The sequence below is a fragment of the Penicillium daleae genome (genome assembly GCF_028827525.1).
Source record: "Penicillium daleae strain IBT 16125 chromosome Unknown utg000003l_segment0_segment0, whole genome shotgun sequence".
NCBI lineage: Eukaryota > Fungi > Ascomycota > Eurotiomycetes > Eurotiales > Aspergillaceae > Penicillium > Penicillium daleae.
Window position 1 is genome coordinate 315,591 of NW_026623151.1, and position 13,932 is coordinate 329,522.

Consider the following 13,932-nt stretch of genomic DNA (forward strand, 5'->3'; position numbering starts at 1 on the left):
ATTGATGTTAGCATATACATATGCGTGTGGATCCATTTGGTACGCATTGACCATAAGGATGCAATCTGATCTACACAATAGATCTGTACACCAAGATCCTTTGCTTTTTATATTGATCCTCAACGATCGCATTGATTATCCTTTTTCAGAAGGAAAAGCAAAGAGAAGCCCAACATTTCTACTTTCTTTCTTGTTGATTGAATTTCCCCATCAAGTTATAAGACCCTTATGTTTTACTAGTGAAAAAGAACAAGTTTGAATTCTCTTCTGATCCGAGACTGAATATCGTACGCACCTAGTCAAATTGCTCAACTCTGATATTGGCGGTCGCATACGAATTGCTTCCTTCTCATCTCTCTATATTCACTCTTCACCTATCATATTGTGACATATTGATTTGTGTGCACAATATCCTTCGGTCCACTATCTTTATGCAGACCGCATAATATTCCGATAGTAGGTATTACCCTGACGGTTAGCCGTAGGCCGATTCTAGCTCTATTTCCGAAATACTTTCCTTAGGGCTTCTGGGGCATACCTAAGTATGCCGAAACGCACGTGATAGCGCTAGTTCCTAGCGTCCGCGGAATAATTGGTTCACGGTTGCTACTCAAGTAGCTGCGGCCCTATCGTTCCTTGAGGTCCGTAATAGCAGGTTGCAAGAGAGTGGTTTAATTTATACCAGGAGACGATTACCTAATACGGAAGTACTGCGGACGATATTTGGAACTTCGATTAGACCGGTTTCAATATCGGCGTGGCTAAAGACTAGTGGATTATTACCCGCGAACTAAAGCTCTAAATCTCTGGCGGACTTAGTACTAATCGCGAGTATACAATAACAATTGAAGCGGTCTTAGCCACTGGTTCTACTATCGTACCGGTAGTAATCCTAAGCGCTAAGGTTCTTTTATAGCGGTGGTTTGAGATAGTGGAGGATTGCCGTGACAGAAACTGGCTATCTTAATAACGTCCTTGCCCTACAGTGGATATAGCTATTCAATAAGCTGTCAAAGCGAGCTGAATTGGTATAGACTAGTATGTATAGGGACGAATGGGAATTACCGGAATCATCGGATGAAAGATTGATTGATTGAAGAAAGAATGAACGTTATAGGGCGGGTTGAAATACCTCAGAGATAGCTCGGATACACGGGTTGACGACAACCGTAATGCCAAGGATACAAATTACTATACATGACGCAAAGGAAAGTAGGTCACTTAGTATAATCCCTGTCTATGCGGTAAATTACCGCTTCTATGTCTCAATATACTGTTTGTTAGATAATCGGCGGTCGGGTGTCCGGTTACCCGTGGTGGAGCCAATCGGTTCGCGCTATACACCCTGCCTTTAGTAGGCAAAGATATATATATTTATCCTTCACAGTCGAAGTATAGCAGATTTATGGTTATTCAGAAACTACAAAGAGAAAGCATGAATTCTTCTAAGTTCCTGCAATCCAAACGAGTCGGCGTTATCGTTAGCAGCCAGCGAAAACCGCGCGCAGGTCTCCAAGTTGCCGAATTCATCCTCCACGTCCTCCAAGATCAAGGACCCTTAGCCTCATTCTACCTCATCGACCTAGCCGAGTGGAACCTCCCGATCTTTAACGAACCTGAGGTGCCATCACGCATTAGCTCACCTGACTAATATGCGCATGAAGTCACCCGTAAGTGGTCCGCCGAGATTTCTCTGTGCGATGCACTTATCTTTGTCACCCCCTAGTACAACGGAGGTTATCCTGCTAGTCTCAAAAATGCCATCGATTACCTGTACCATGAATGGAACGGCAAGCCGGCTATGATCGTTAGTTATAGTGGACGTGGGGGAACCATAGCTGCAGATGCACTTAAACAGGTTTTTAGGGTGATAAAAGTGCGGGAGATGGATGAGAGCATTGCTCTCAGATTTCCTCAGGATTCAATTGCAAAGGCGATGGCAGGGTGTGATCTGGAGGTAATAAGAGGGGGAATTTGGTCTGAGCACAGAGAGCAGATTCGCAATATGGGTAAAAAGTTGGTGGACATAATATATGCTTGATGGATATCACTCTATCTGTGGATTGCTCCGTCTTTCCTGTTTCCGTTTAGCCTTGCAGATTTCCTCCTTTTGTTTCTTTCCGCTAGATGCGAGGCAGATTTTCGTTCTTGATTGGCAGATCTATATAGATCTGCCTCTTTTCTGTCCTGCTCGCTCTTCTCTAGATAGATCAAACTCGCTCTTTTCTGGCTTCTCATTTTTGCTTCCTGCACATAGAGGAGTGTGACGCCTTGAATGCTGGATAAAAAATTACTGGTAGACTGCTAGATGCCTTAATACCTCACTAAGAAATATATAAGTGTATAGCTAATTTCGAAATTGGCTTCTATCTTTCTCACAGAGAAATGCTAATTTTCCTAGGCTCCCACAAGGGAGGCGCTAGTATGCCGTAAAAATTTGTATATATGGCTCCCCTCCGTCCTTGACTGAGGTTATAGTACCAAACTTGCTCTAAGTTAACTGCTTTATCCTGTTTGCAATTCAATACTTTTCATTTTCGATACTAATGACCTAAATGTATCCTTCTATGCAAAAATCCCGAAGCCAATTTATCGCTATGTGCGGTAAATCTCCTTATGTGGCAATTGGGGTCAAGGAAGGCAATTAGACTAAGATATGAAGGTGAGTTTTAAAATTTGGATACCCCTTACTGCACTAGTTCCATAGCTAATGAGCCAAAGCTCTCTATGTTATAACCTCACTAGAAAATGGGCTACGAGGTATTCTATTGCTTCTGGAGGGATCACCTCCTCTATCTAGAGACTAGGCCAATCTTGGATCTCAGGAGTACGGAAAAAAGGTTGCGGCGATTGTGGCAGGAGGTTGATACAACGACAGAGACTTTGAACCACTCCGAAACGTATGCAAAGGGAAAGCAACATACCATGGCTGCGTTATGATATTACTAAGGATATTGATCGAAGGCAACCTAAACCGAAGGTTGGAATTGAAGATAGTGAGCAAATTGCGAAAAGAGATAGTGGATTGTCTGAAGGGACTAGAAGAAGATGGGAAGATGAACACTAATAGGGAATATAAATTTAAAATCATGTGCATGTATTTTCTCTTAATTCTTCTCCTGGTGGCTGTCGTTTAGCTATTAATAAAGGTGTTGTCTTTTTTAAATTTATTACAGCCCAGAGTGGAAACGGAAGGGGAGTGTTGAGACCCGGCTTAGCTCAGGCAAGGGAAGTACGTACATTCTCCCTTAATTCGGTATAGTCAAGAATGACTGAGGTCAGGATCCACATATGGCCCGCATACGTCGGGCTTCGGTGTTGGGATGAAGAGTGAGAATAGCTAAATTTCTAACTCTCGCGTGAAGTGAAAGCCTGAGCTGCGGTGGAATTAGCTATCTCGGGGCGCGAAGCCTGATTAGTTTGATAAGTGCTAAAACGGCTAAACTCGTAATTCTTATGAATCTAGATAATACGATAATCCTCTTGGTGCTACAAACAAGGTGACCTTCGTAAGAAGATAAAGATAGTGTATGACTTTCCCGTTGTTTTGGCGAAGCGTCTTAGTACCTGAAAAGGATAGCGTATCGACAACTAAGAAATAAAGAAGCGTAAAACAAAATAAAAGTGCTACATTTACTAACTTTAGCCGAGCTATTTTATAATGTTTCTGAGTAATGTCGAAGGTGAATTTTATGAGTAAAGGAAGTCCTTGGCTGGGTATGCAAGAACCTTATAATTCCACAATCTAGGATTAAGGGTTAGTACAGTAATATATTACTAGACTTCCAGGGATTTTATCTTACCCAGTTCGGATCAATCTTGGAATCAGGGATATCCTTGCTGTAAGTCTTTGTTTTCTCGGTATTAATGATCTCAACTATAATAGCGTGGGAAACATGAACCCCCTTGGGACCGAATCCATGCGCAAGAGAATAGGATATCGTACGGATTCCGAACTTGCTCATCGTAAACCCAGAATGTCCGGACCCTCCTTTAAGCGCAGCCGTTACACCTAAGATAAAAGATGAGAAAGATGAAAAGGGTAAACTTCGAGTATTACGTATTATTGCTCTTTTTCTTGGCCTTCGTTTACCATGAAAGGCAGCGTAGCCTGAGCAAAATTGAATGCACCATTCTCGAGAAACTCTTCTAGACTTTACTCCAAGAAAGGCTTTCTCGCAAATTTGCTTGCGACGTTGTAAATCGCAGCTACAACTCTTATATCGGAGCCAAAGTTCTTCTTAATTTGATCCATAGAAACAACTAAAACAAGTTATCGAGCCCTATCCTCTCTCCGAGAAGCTCTCTAACGGCAATCGTCGTAGGTCTTGAATTTTGTGGAGGGTCATAGTCTAGCTTAACTAGCGCAGAGGGTTCCCCGCATTAAGTCGGATTGCATAATAGGAGATATGATTTAGAGTCAGTAGAATACTACCCTAAATCGCCTAGAGAATATGCCTCCTTTTATAGAGTCGACCGTTAATAACGAGCATCAATTGCTAATACACCCTAGCAGGCCCGGCTTCACCGAAGACCAGTTGCCTTTATTACTGGACCTTTTTGGTGGAACTATGATGGTCAATTCTCTGAATCAGGCTAAAATTTGCCTAGATCTAATAAGCCGTGTCTTTGATAGCGTATTTGGTGGCACTGCGTTTGAATCGGAGCTTTCAACATAGCTAGGCGATTCTGACTAAAGGGTTCAACTTGAACTCGCATGCCTTTGACTCGTCCGCGATTTTGTTACATTTCCAAACCTAGCAGCGCTTGAGCGTAGCCGACGTAGTCAATATGCATCGCAACTCAAGTATCTTCGCTTAAAAACCTACTACAACAACGGTCAAACAGTCCTCTAAGCCCATCAAAGATCCTTCTAGATCAGATTATTAAGGGCCATTATCTAGCCCTACACCATACTGCATTACTTGCCCGCAAGATAATGCGAATCTACCCTAGCCAACAAGAAGAAACGCCAGAAGCGAAATCGGTCAACTAGGCAGATACCTCACAAAAGTGGCTTATCGGTCGAAGAAGGCTTATAGCTAGTTGAACAGCTAAATCAGGTGATGGGGTAATATCGCATCGCAGGGCGAATTGCCTATTCAGGCAGACTAGCTGGCTACTAGGGATCCGCCTAGGTGTAGTGGGTGTACGGAGATTGGCTATAGGATCAATTCATGTAAAAATTGTTATATCTTGCTGAATACTGTTTCATTTTCTGGGTTTGCTTTCATCTGCCTAAGGAGATCCTTCAAGCTGAGCTGGATAATGTGGGCAAGGCAAGGGATTCGAATGATTGTGGAGTTAGAATTTAGCTCGAGCGACTGAATCGATTCCTAGATACTCGATATTAAAGTGCTGTTGTTCGATGCATTGTCGGCGGTCGCTGCAAGTACGCGGTCTGCAATCCTATGCTCTTGTAGAACTCTTAGAAGGACACTACTAAGATTAGCGCCGGTGTGTAATCCAGAAAGAGGTTCAAAGCCAAGCAGAATCTCCCGGTATTCCCAAGCTTCATCGGTGAAGTAGCCTGTGATTGCTATAAAGGCCTGTCGGAAAGGAGACGTCCAAGCATCTAACGTAAGGGATATTTTTGCATCGGGAGGAAGCTTTTGAAGAAGATTGTGTTGCTGCTCCTTCACAGAATCTCGAAGTCGAGTTCGAATCGTCTTTGATGATGGTATCTCTGGCCGAGAGGGGGCGCATCGCGCGTAGGAGATTATATCATGGAACTCGGGGTGCTTAATGAATTGGAAAGGAAGACGTGATATAGTCAGGAGCTTGAGAAGTTTATGTTCCTAGACCTCCTGGGTGAAGACTATAGATCTAGTAGGAGCAGTTTAGGCCTAGTGATTTAAAATAAGTTAGCCTTAAACTATTTATGGTGAATATAGATATACCGCATTCTCTATGAGCTGCTTAATATTTAGTCTCTTGGTAAGAGAGTTGACCCCTCTAATATACTTATTCATAGACGATGTCCTAGTGTGGCTATTTGTAGTATAGTCGAGAACCTTGCTGCACTGTTTACACATAACACCCGGTCTCCTAGTCTTCCTATTAGCGACCTGCTCGAAATTCTGCTAGCACTCGGCTTAGTGTCTCCTATCCTAATAGATCCTTTTCTTCTTTCCGAACTCAGTCTGCAGCCACCACTCAACGAATGCCTCTTTTGATATATCGGTGTAGAGAATATATCCCTTTGTTTTAGTCGGACTAACGCGCTGGAGTGTATCAGGGATAGGGGGTAGAGGTTGAGGTCGAACGAGCACAGAGTAGGATACCGAGGTAATGGTTTGTTGGCTTCCTAAAGACTCGGGCGTGAATAGCTGTGTATTATTAGGGAGATAGAGACATTGATCCTCCTTATAAATCGAGGAGTATAGATCAGAAAATTCTGATAGTTATGACATTCATTAGCTAGCGTAGGGTGAAAGTTAACGCTCGATAGCATAGTAGCTAAAGCTACAAATCTCAGCTAGGCGTCGTCTACTAGCAATCCACGTAAGACATTCCAGGCAGGGTGACTATCTCCCTAGGCGGGATATAAGAGGGCGGGACGGCGTGTGATATATCATCATCGCTGCTAGTGTCAATAGTAAATGCCCCCTGTAGATTGCTAGTGGTAGAGGAACCCTCAGACTAGGAACTAGAAGGGATAGACGGGGCTTAGGAAGCCATCTTCTTAGGAACTATACTAGAGATTCAGAGTTAGTAAGGCTCAAGGTAGTCGTGACTAACTAGCTTACTACGGTTTTTGTGGCTCGGTTTGACTGCATTAAAGAAGGAATTTGTAGGAGCATTTCGAGAGAAGGGCGGCGGGGTAAGGTTACCGCTTCGTTTTGTATAGGAACTAGAAATTGCCGGAGTCCTTCCCAAATAAAAATCTGAATAAGTCCTTCTCGTACACAGCTTTATCATATCCCAGTCTAATATATTCGTCTCCTCTTCATATCATACGGCACCGTCAGATTTCCTTGTGTACCAGAAACAATATAAAACACCTTAGACAGCTTGAAAGTTAACGCTATATAGAAGCTTATTATAAAGGTGAATCCGCCTTGGAGAATTTACGACTTCTCTTGGCTTAACGGCCCGGGGGGATTGTATCAGCCGAAGAACCGTCTTCCAGGCGAGTGGGTTGGTCAGCAGTTGTATCCTTACCGATAGGTTCGTCGCAGAGTTCAGATTCTATTGGAAGGGGAGCCTCACTAGAGAGACAGGTCTGGACATCGTCGTAATATAACAGAGTAGATCCGTTGTTTAACTACACCCCTCCACTTCGGACTATTCCTAGTAAGCTAACTGTAGGGAGAGCGGCCTCTGGGTAGTACATATTGTACGTATAAGGATCGGAATGATCGCCCGGGTGGCTAAAGGCAGGACGATTTAACACTGAAACCTACCGGAGAGGAGAGGATAGTTCGCGATATATATTAATACCAAGAGGTACACCAGGCCTAATACGACCTCAACGAGTTCAAAAGCTCATAGAAGAAGAAAGCGGGGTGGCGAAGCCGGATAAACACGAAAGGCAAGAGACATAGAAAGCAAAGTCGCTAGGTAGACGAATAGCACAAGCACTATATTGCAAGAAAAGAGGTATCAGAAGTGTATACAAGGATCACAAATACAGAGGAAAGCATCGTCTAGGATAAACGTAGGAGAGCAAGGAATGCTAAACCAAAACGGGAAGTAGTTGAAGGCCAATTGCAAAGGTAACAAGCAGGAGAAAGAGGCCAGTAAGGAAACACAGTCGGCAGCCAACGAGAGGCGAGAAATCGCTCTGGAATAGGCAAATCAGAGGCAACAAGAAGCCGCGTCTCTCACATGAAGCCATGGCCGAAATACCCCCTTTCACTCGTTCCTCGTTTCCAGGGCATAGTTTTTTTTGATAAGGGTATTCCCTGTGCACGAAGGTAAATCCTTCCTCTTATTTCGTTCGTTTCAGGGCATACTCAAAACATAAGTAAGCTGTATAGTTATGTACTGCTATATATTCAAAAATAACCACCCCTACTATAGTGTCGTCCGTACACACTCCCCCCAACCTAGCACCAGCGAACCCCTAAACCACTACAAAAATGGCAAGAAATATTAACCCATGACTGCGTAAGATGACTGTCCATATGATACGCAGCAAGAACAGTCTCACTATATCACAAATGGCAAAGTTGGCGAAGTGTAGTGAGCGTTCTATTACTAACACACGCAAGAAGATGCGCTTGTTCGGTAGTGCCGAGTCTCCCCCAGTCTCAATCGGTCGACAGCCGAGCATCGCTCCTATCATACTAGACGCCCTCTGTGATCACCTCGCTGAAAAGCCCGGCCTATATATCGAAGAGATGGCTATCTTCCTAGGGGATGATTTCAAATTGTTACCATCGCTGTCTAGTATTAAACGTGCTCTTTTCCGGGCTAGCTGGACAAAACAGAAAGCCCAGCAGAAAGCCAAAGAACAGAATCCTCAACTACGACATTTCTACCAGCATAAGCTATCTGAGTTTCGGTCGTATCATCTTGTATTTGTCGACGAATGGATGTGATAAAATAGTGGGACATAGGTGTACTGGTTGGTCACCGCTCGGGGTGACACCAGGTCCAGGTATCTAAAATTTCATCTCGGCCAACGCTACTAGATACTGCCAGCATCTTCTCAAGACGGTATTATTCTGTCTCGTATTTTCAAAGGTGCATATACCGCATGCCAACATTCTCAATTTCCAGTCACATGATCTCCAAAATTGGTGTTGTGGCTCCTTTTTCGTCCAGTGTCATAACTCGGCTGCTGGCATTCAGGTTGCCTAGTGGGCGTATAGTCCTCTCATTAGTTTCCTCTTCTCCTCAACAATATGAGGTGGATAGAGAGCTCCCAAAGGAGTTGCACTGACCTCCTGATTGCTTTCATCTCATTCGGCTACGTCCTGAATCATCCTTATATTACCAGTGGTCGTTATAGAATCAGTCTTGGGACCGGAATTGACGTCCTCCATGTAAACCATCACGTGGTCCTGGTCCCCAAACAGACGCGCTACCTCCTCAAGTGGAAGACCTTCGCCAAGTTAATAGTAAGGTCTCTATCCCTTTATCTCTTGGTATTTTATATCAACCACTTACCATTTGTCTCGGGGAAGCGTACCGCAACATATATTAACCCAATCACTGGGATAATGATGAAGACCTGTAGTGAATTAGAGGGATGTAAATTAGTTTAACTATCTTACATCATAATCATCGAAGGTAGCGAACAAGTTTGGACGAATCTCACCAGGAAGTATTTCCAACCAATATTGGCGAATGCCGTGCTAGCGGCCTGCATGTATATAAGATCTGCAAGGGCACCGAAGCAGATTGCAGTAGAAACCCCTTTAGCGCGTAGATGATTGGGGAATACTTCGCTATAATAGACGAATGCTGCAGTGTCAACAGTCGGTGCGTAAAAGGCAATATAGAAGTATCTGAATGATAAGAAACGGAGTTAGTGAACGTCATTATCGGGTATGAGGACCCAAGGTTGACTCACAATGCCGAAACTGCCATCGCAATACCCGCCGTATTAGGATGAGCAAGGATGGGAGAAGCAAACGCAGCAACCATGCTAGTTTCGATGATCATCCAAAATGTCACGGTTGACAAACCGATGAGCATCAGTCTCTTCCGTCCCAATAGATCCACTAACACATCGCCTGCCGGTGAGCGTTCAATATAGGATTAGCGAAAAAGTCCTGAATTATCAACCAAATGGATATGCTACCTAGTATGTTGAACACTACTCCCACAGTAATGTATCCACATTGGAATACAATCTGCTCCCGAGGCCCATAGCCAAGAGTGCTATATAGAACGGAACCGTATGCAGAGATCACTAAGAGGCCGGTGCTTTGGCTGATGAAAGCGTAGAGACAGCATATCTCGAATCGTTTGCGGTAGGAGGGTTTTGTTAAACATGTCCGCCAGGAATTATCCAGGGTACGGTCATATTCCGCCTGTGCGATCATTTGATATAACTCGGCGGATGCAAATTGCTGGGAGTCTGGATCATCCCCGTGTAAGCTCTGAACAATCTTTCTGGCCTCATCCATCCGATCATGCATCAGGCACCACCGCGGCGATTCTGGCAGCCAATAGAGGACCGAAAGAGTTATGGCGGGGAAGAGCATTTGGATCCCTAGTGGTCCTCGCCACTGGATGGAGGAGCCATTCCGGATCGAGTAGAAGGCGAGCCCCATGTATGATGCGAGCGCCTGTCCAAGCATGAGAAAGACACCGGTGAGTCCGACGAAAGTCCCGCGAAGCTTTGGAGGAGCAAGCTCAGCCGTATATACAGGTGCTGTGGTTCAACGGCGTCAAAAGGACTAAAACCAAATCGAGAAAATCCTTGCTTACCGATACTCAGGGAGGCCCACGCCCCTGCCCCCGCCAGGAAGCGGAATGCGATGAACATTGCCATATTCTGGGCGGCACAGCAACCGGCTGCACCTACCAGTCCTACAGCGCTCGCGTATGCCAGGCATGCTCTGCGTCCAAACCTGTCCATGATCCACATGCCAATTGGAATCCCAATGACAGCGCCGACCTATTGACGCTGTCAGTCCCAATATTTGCAAACATCATGCCCTGCCATCTTTGAAATACTTGCCTGATAGACGCCTGACGTTGCCCCAACCAAGCTGTCGGCATCTGAAGTGCCGTGTCCATCCTTGCCTAACAGGTTCATGTAATTGAGGAATGAGGGCTGCGATAATGTTGTTCCTAGAATTGCCGTTGGATACCCAAAAGATAATACTGCACTGGTGATGACAAAGCAGATGAGAAAGGCACGCCAAGTGAAGTGGCGCTGCTTCAACAATTGTGTCATTATAGTGAGAAAGGAATATTTGGGAGTTTCAAGCTCGCAAGTTTCGTCTAGAATAGAATAGGCAGTAGAGGCGCGGACAATTGAACACCCATAGAAGAGCCAAATTGCACTGTCGTTCAAACATCATCGGTATAACAATTTATAGATATGTCTGACCCAACAAACCTTAGCTGTCCCCCATGGGGCACCCCGCAATATCTCCCCCCCCCACCCCACAAATAAGAGGTCCCCACTTCTGTGACATCGCAAGTCCGGGGCCCCAGATTCTAGGGGCGATTGCCAGAGCTATGTGCTTGTTAAAATAATAACCTGCAGACTATCTCCCTATCCAGTGGTGGCTCGTGAGATACAATAATGCGCCCCACGTGGGTTTTTGAAGATATCTCCAGGCAGATCAATGCATACCTGAGCTTACCCTATATCTGAACTAGAAAAACTAGCCGTAGTATATGATCAAGGGGAAACATGCCCTTTCAAAAATTCAATATCATACTAATCAGCGTGAAAAAGTGGGATCTTGGGCGCGGGTTGCTTAGTCGCTTAATGTGGTGGGACCAAGAGATCTAACAAAAACATAATAAAACTCGTCCACTTCCCCACAAAGGATTCCACAGCGGAATATTGCCGGGGAAGTCTCTCAGTTTGTTGGCTTATTTCGAGCCAGGATGTAGTTACCCGGTTTCTGTTAGTCACCCCACTCCTCCCTTCGGGAGTTGGGTTTTCCACCCCAAAAGCCCATTTTACCCTATCTACAGGAATAAACCGTTCTCTCACTACCCCTCATAATAGAATTAATTAGAAAATCATGAGTTTCGATTTAATGCGTATTTCCTAAAGTACAGTGAAAATTTAGAGTTCTATAACCCTTGCTGTATCTGGTCATCACCGAGAATAGGACGATTCTTCGGGTCTTCCGAGTTGCAGGTTTCTCGTTCCTTGATCTCCCTCTCAAAAATAGAGCGTTTTGCATCGCTTCCTCGCCATACTCCATCATGGCTTAGCTGTCTTCTACATCGGTTGGTAGAAAGACTTGATAAAACCTCCTTCTTCCTAGATAATTCGGCCTCATTCTGTTGTAGTAGCTCGGTCTTCCGGATATGCTCGTCATCGAGGTTACGAAGACTCCCGATGAACCTTTCGTGACTCTCACCGACAGATAATTTATCTGCAGCATTAAGATGCCTTTGCGTTCTTCTCCGAGCTGTACGAATTATGGTCGGCGCAATTGAGGAGGAACTAATTTCAGTATCACTCGACTGAGGCATCTCGGGTTAAGCCTAGTCAGCCACTGATGAATTGTAGCTCAGGGATCGGCGGCGCGTTCTCGCGAAGAGGCCTACGGACAATCTCAGGATTAAATGGGCATATTCCACGATCGCGAAATGAGTGGATAATCATCTCAGGCTTTATAGCCTTCTTGCGAATCTCGGGGATAAACACTAGGAAATCGGCCTTGTCCGTAGCTGTACCCCCCCCCAATCGCATAAACCAAACCGCCCTGTCCAAGATACGGACCTTGACCAGAGACCTGAAAGTAACGTAATCCACGGCCGAACCGTACACACGGTCGAGCCGTACACCCCACCCAAAATCGCGTCTTCCTACTACCCTACCTAATTCAACTGCCTACCATGCCACCGATTCGCACTGAATCTTCGCAGAAATTAGCCAATCAAGAGGGCAGGATCCTTTTAGCCCTCAATGATATTAAAAATGGCCGCATCAAATCTATCCGCGGAGCAGCGAAGCTATACGAAATACCTCATACAACCCTAGCCGATCGCGCAAATGGGATAAAAGCACGCGTCGATAAGCGCCCAAACGGCTATAAATTGACCCAACTCGAAGAGGATTCGCTTACAGAATGGATACTCTCTATGGATTCGCGTAGGGCAGCGCCTAGGCCATATACTGTTCGAGAGATGGCCAATATCCTTCTTGCAGCGCGTGGAACAACCCCCCTATTGACCGTTGGCGTTAACTGGGTATCAACATTCGTTAAACGGTGCGATGAGCTTCGATCGCGCTATTCTAAGCGATATGATTATCAGCGCGCTCTTAATAAGGATCTAAAGGCTATAAAAGAGTGGTTTTTAACGGTGCAACTCGCGATTGATGAGAACGGTATCCAACCGGAGGATATCTATAACTTTGATGAGACTAGATTCGCAATAGGCCTTATATCAGCGTAGAAGGTGGTTACGCGAGTAGAATACTACGGTCGGCGATTAATCCTACAGCCAGGTAATCGCGAATAGGTCACTGCGATCGAAACGATATACGCTAACGGCTATTCGCTACCGCCCTGTATCATATTTAAAGGCTAGGTCTATATCGCTGGTTAGTTTAAATCGTCGAATCTCCCTAAGGATTAGCGGATCGAAGTATCGAATAATAGCTAGACTACCGATGAAATTAGCCTACGCTAGCTACAAAAGATCTTTATTCTATGCACTACTTCGCGCGTACGAGGGCGATTTCGTCTATTAATCCTCGACGGGCATAGTAGCTACCTTATACCTTAATTCGATCGAATCTACGCTAAAAACGATATTATACTACTCTATATACCTTCGTATTCTTTATATCTACTATAACCGCTTAATATTAGGTGCTTCGCAGTGCTAAAGCGTGCGTACGGTCGCTTCGTGAGCGATTTAGCCCGAACTAGCTATAATCATATCGACAAGCTTGATTTTCTAGCAGATTATCCTCGCGCACGGCTAGAAGCTTTCCAGCCGAATATCGTTCAAAGCAGCTTCGCAGCTACTGGTATCGTGCCAGTTAATGCTAATAGAGTGCTTTCTAAGCTTAATATCTCTCTCCGAACGCCTTCACTACTGTTAAGCCGACCAAGCAGCAGATCTAGCCAATTCACACCCAAAATGCCTAGAACAGTAGCCCAGCTACAAAAGCAGGCTAAAATGATGAAAGATCTAATAGATCGGCGGTCAAAAAGCCCTCCAAGCCCGTTGAAATTAGTGGTTGATCAGATTCTCAAGGGCCTCTATAAAGCATTATATCACACTGCGTTATTAGTGAAGGAGAACGCTGATCTTCGCGCAGCGAATGAA

General features: G+C 44.8%; 1 protein-coding gene across 1 annotated transcript; it reads right to left on the bottom strand.

The window, feature by feature from the left end:
• Positions 1-8,909: 8,909 nt before the first annotated feature.
• On the bottom strand, positions 8,910-10,717 carry N7458_003715 (uncharacterized protein; the record flags this gene model as incomplete). Its single annotated transcript, XM_056907097.1, has 7 exons — positions 8,910-9,052; positions 9,118-9,181; positions 9,269-9,458; positions 9,524-9,686; positions 9,755-10,330; positions 10,387-10,576; positions 10,649-10,717. 7 exons carry the CDS (start codon positions 10,715-10,717, stop codon positions 8,910-8,912), a joined length of 1,395 nt encoding a protein of 464 aa, XP_056768504.1.
• Positions 10,718-13,932: the final 3,215 nt, after the last annotated feature.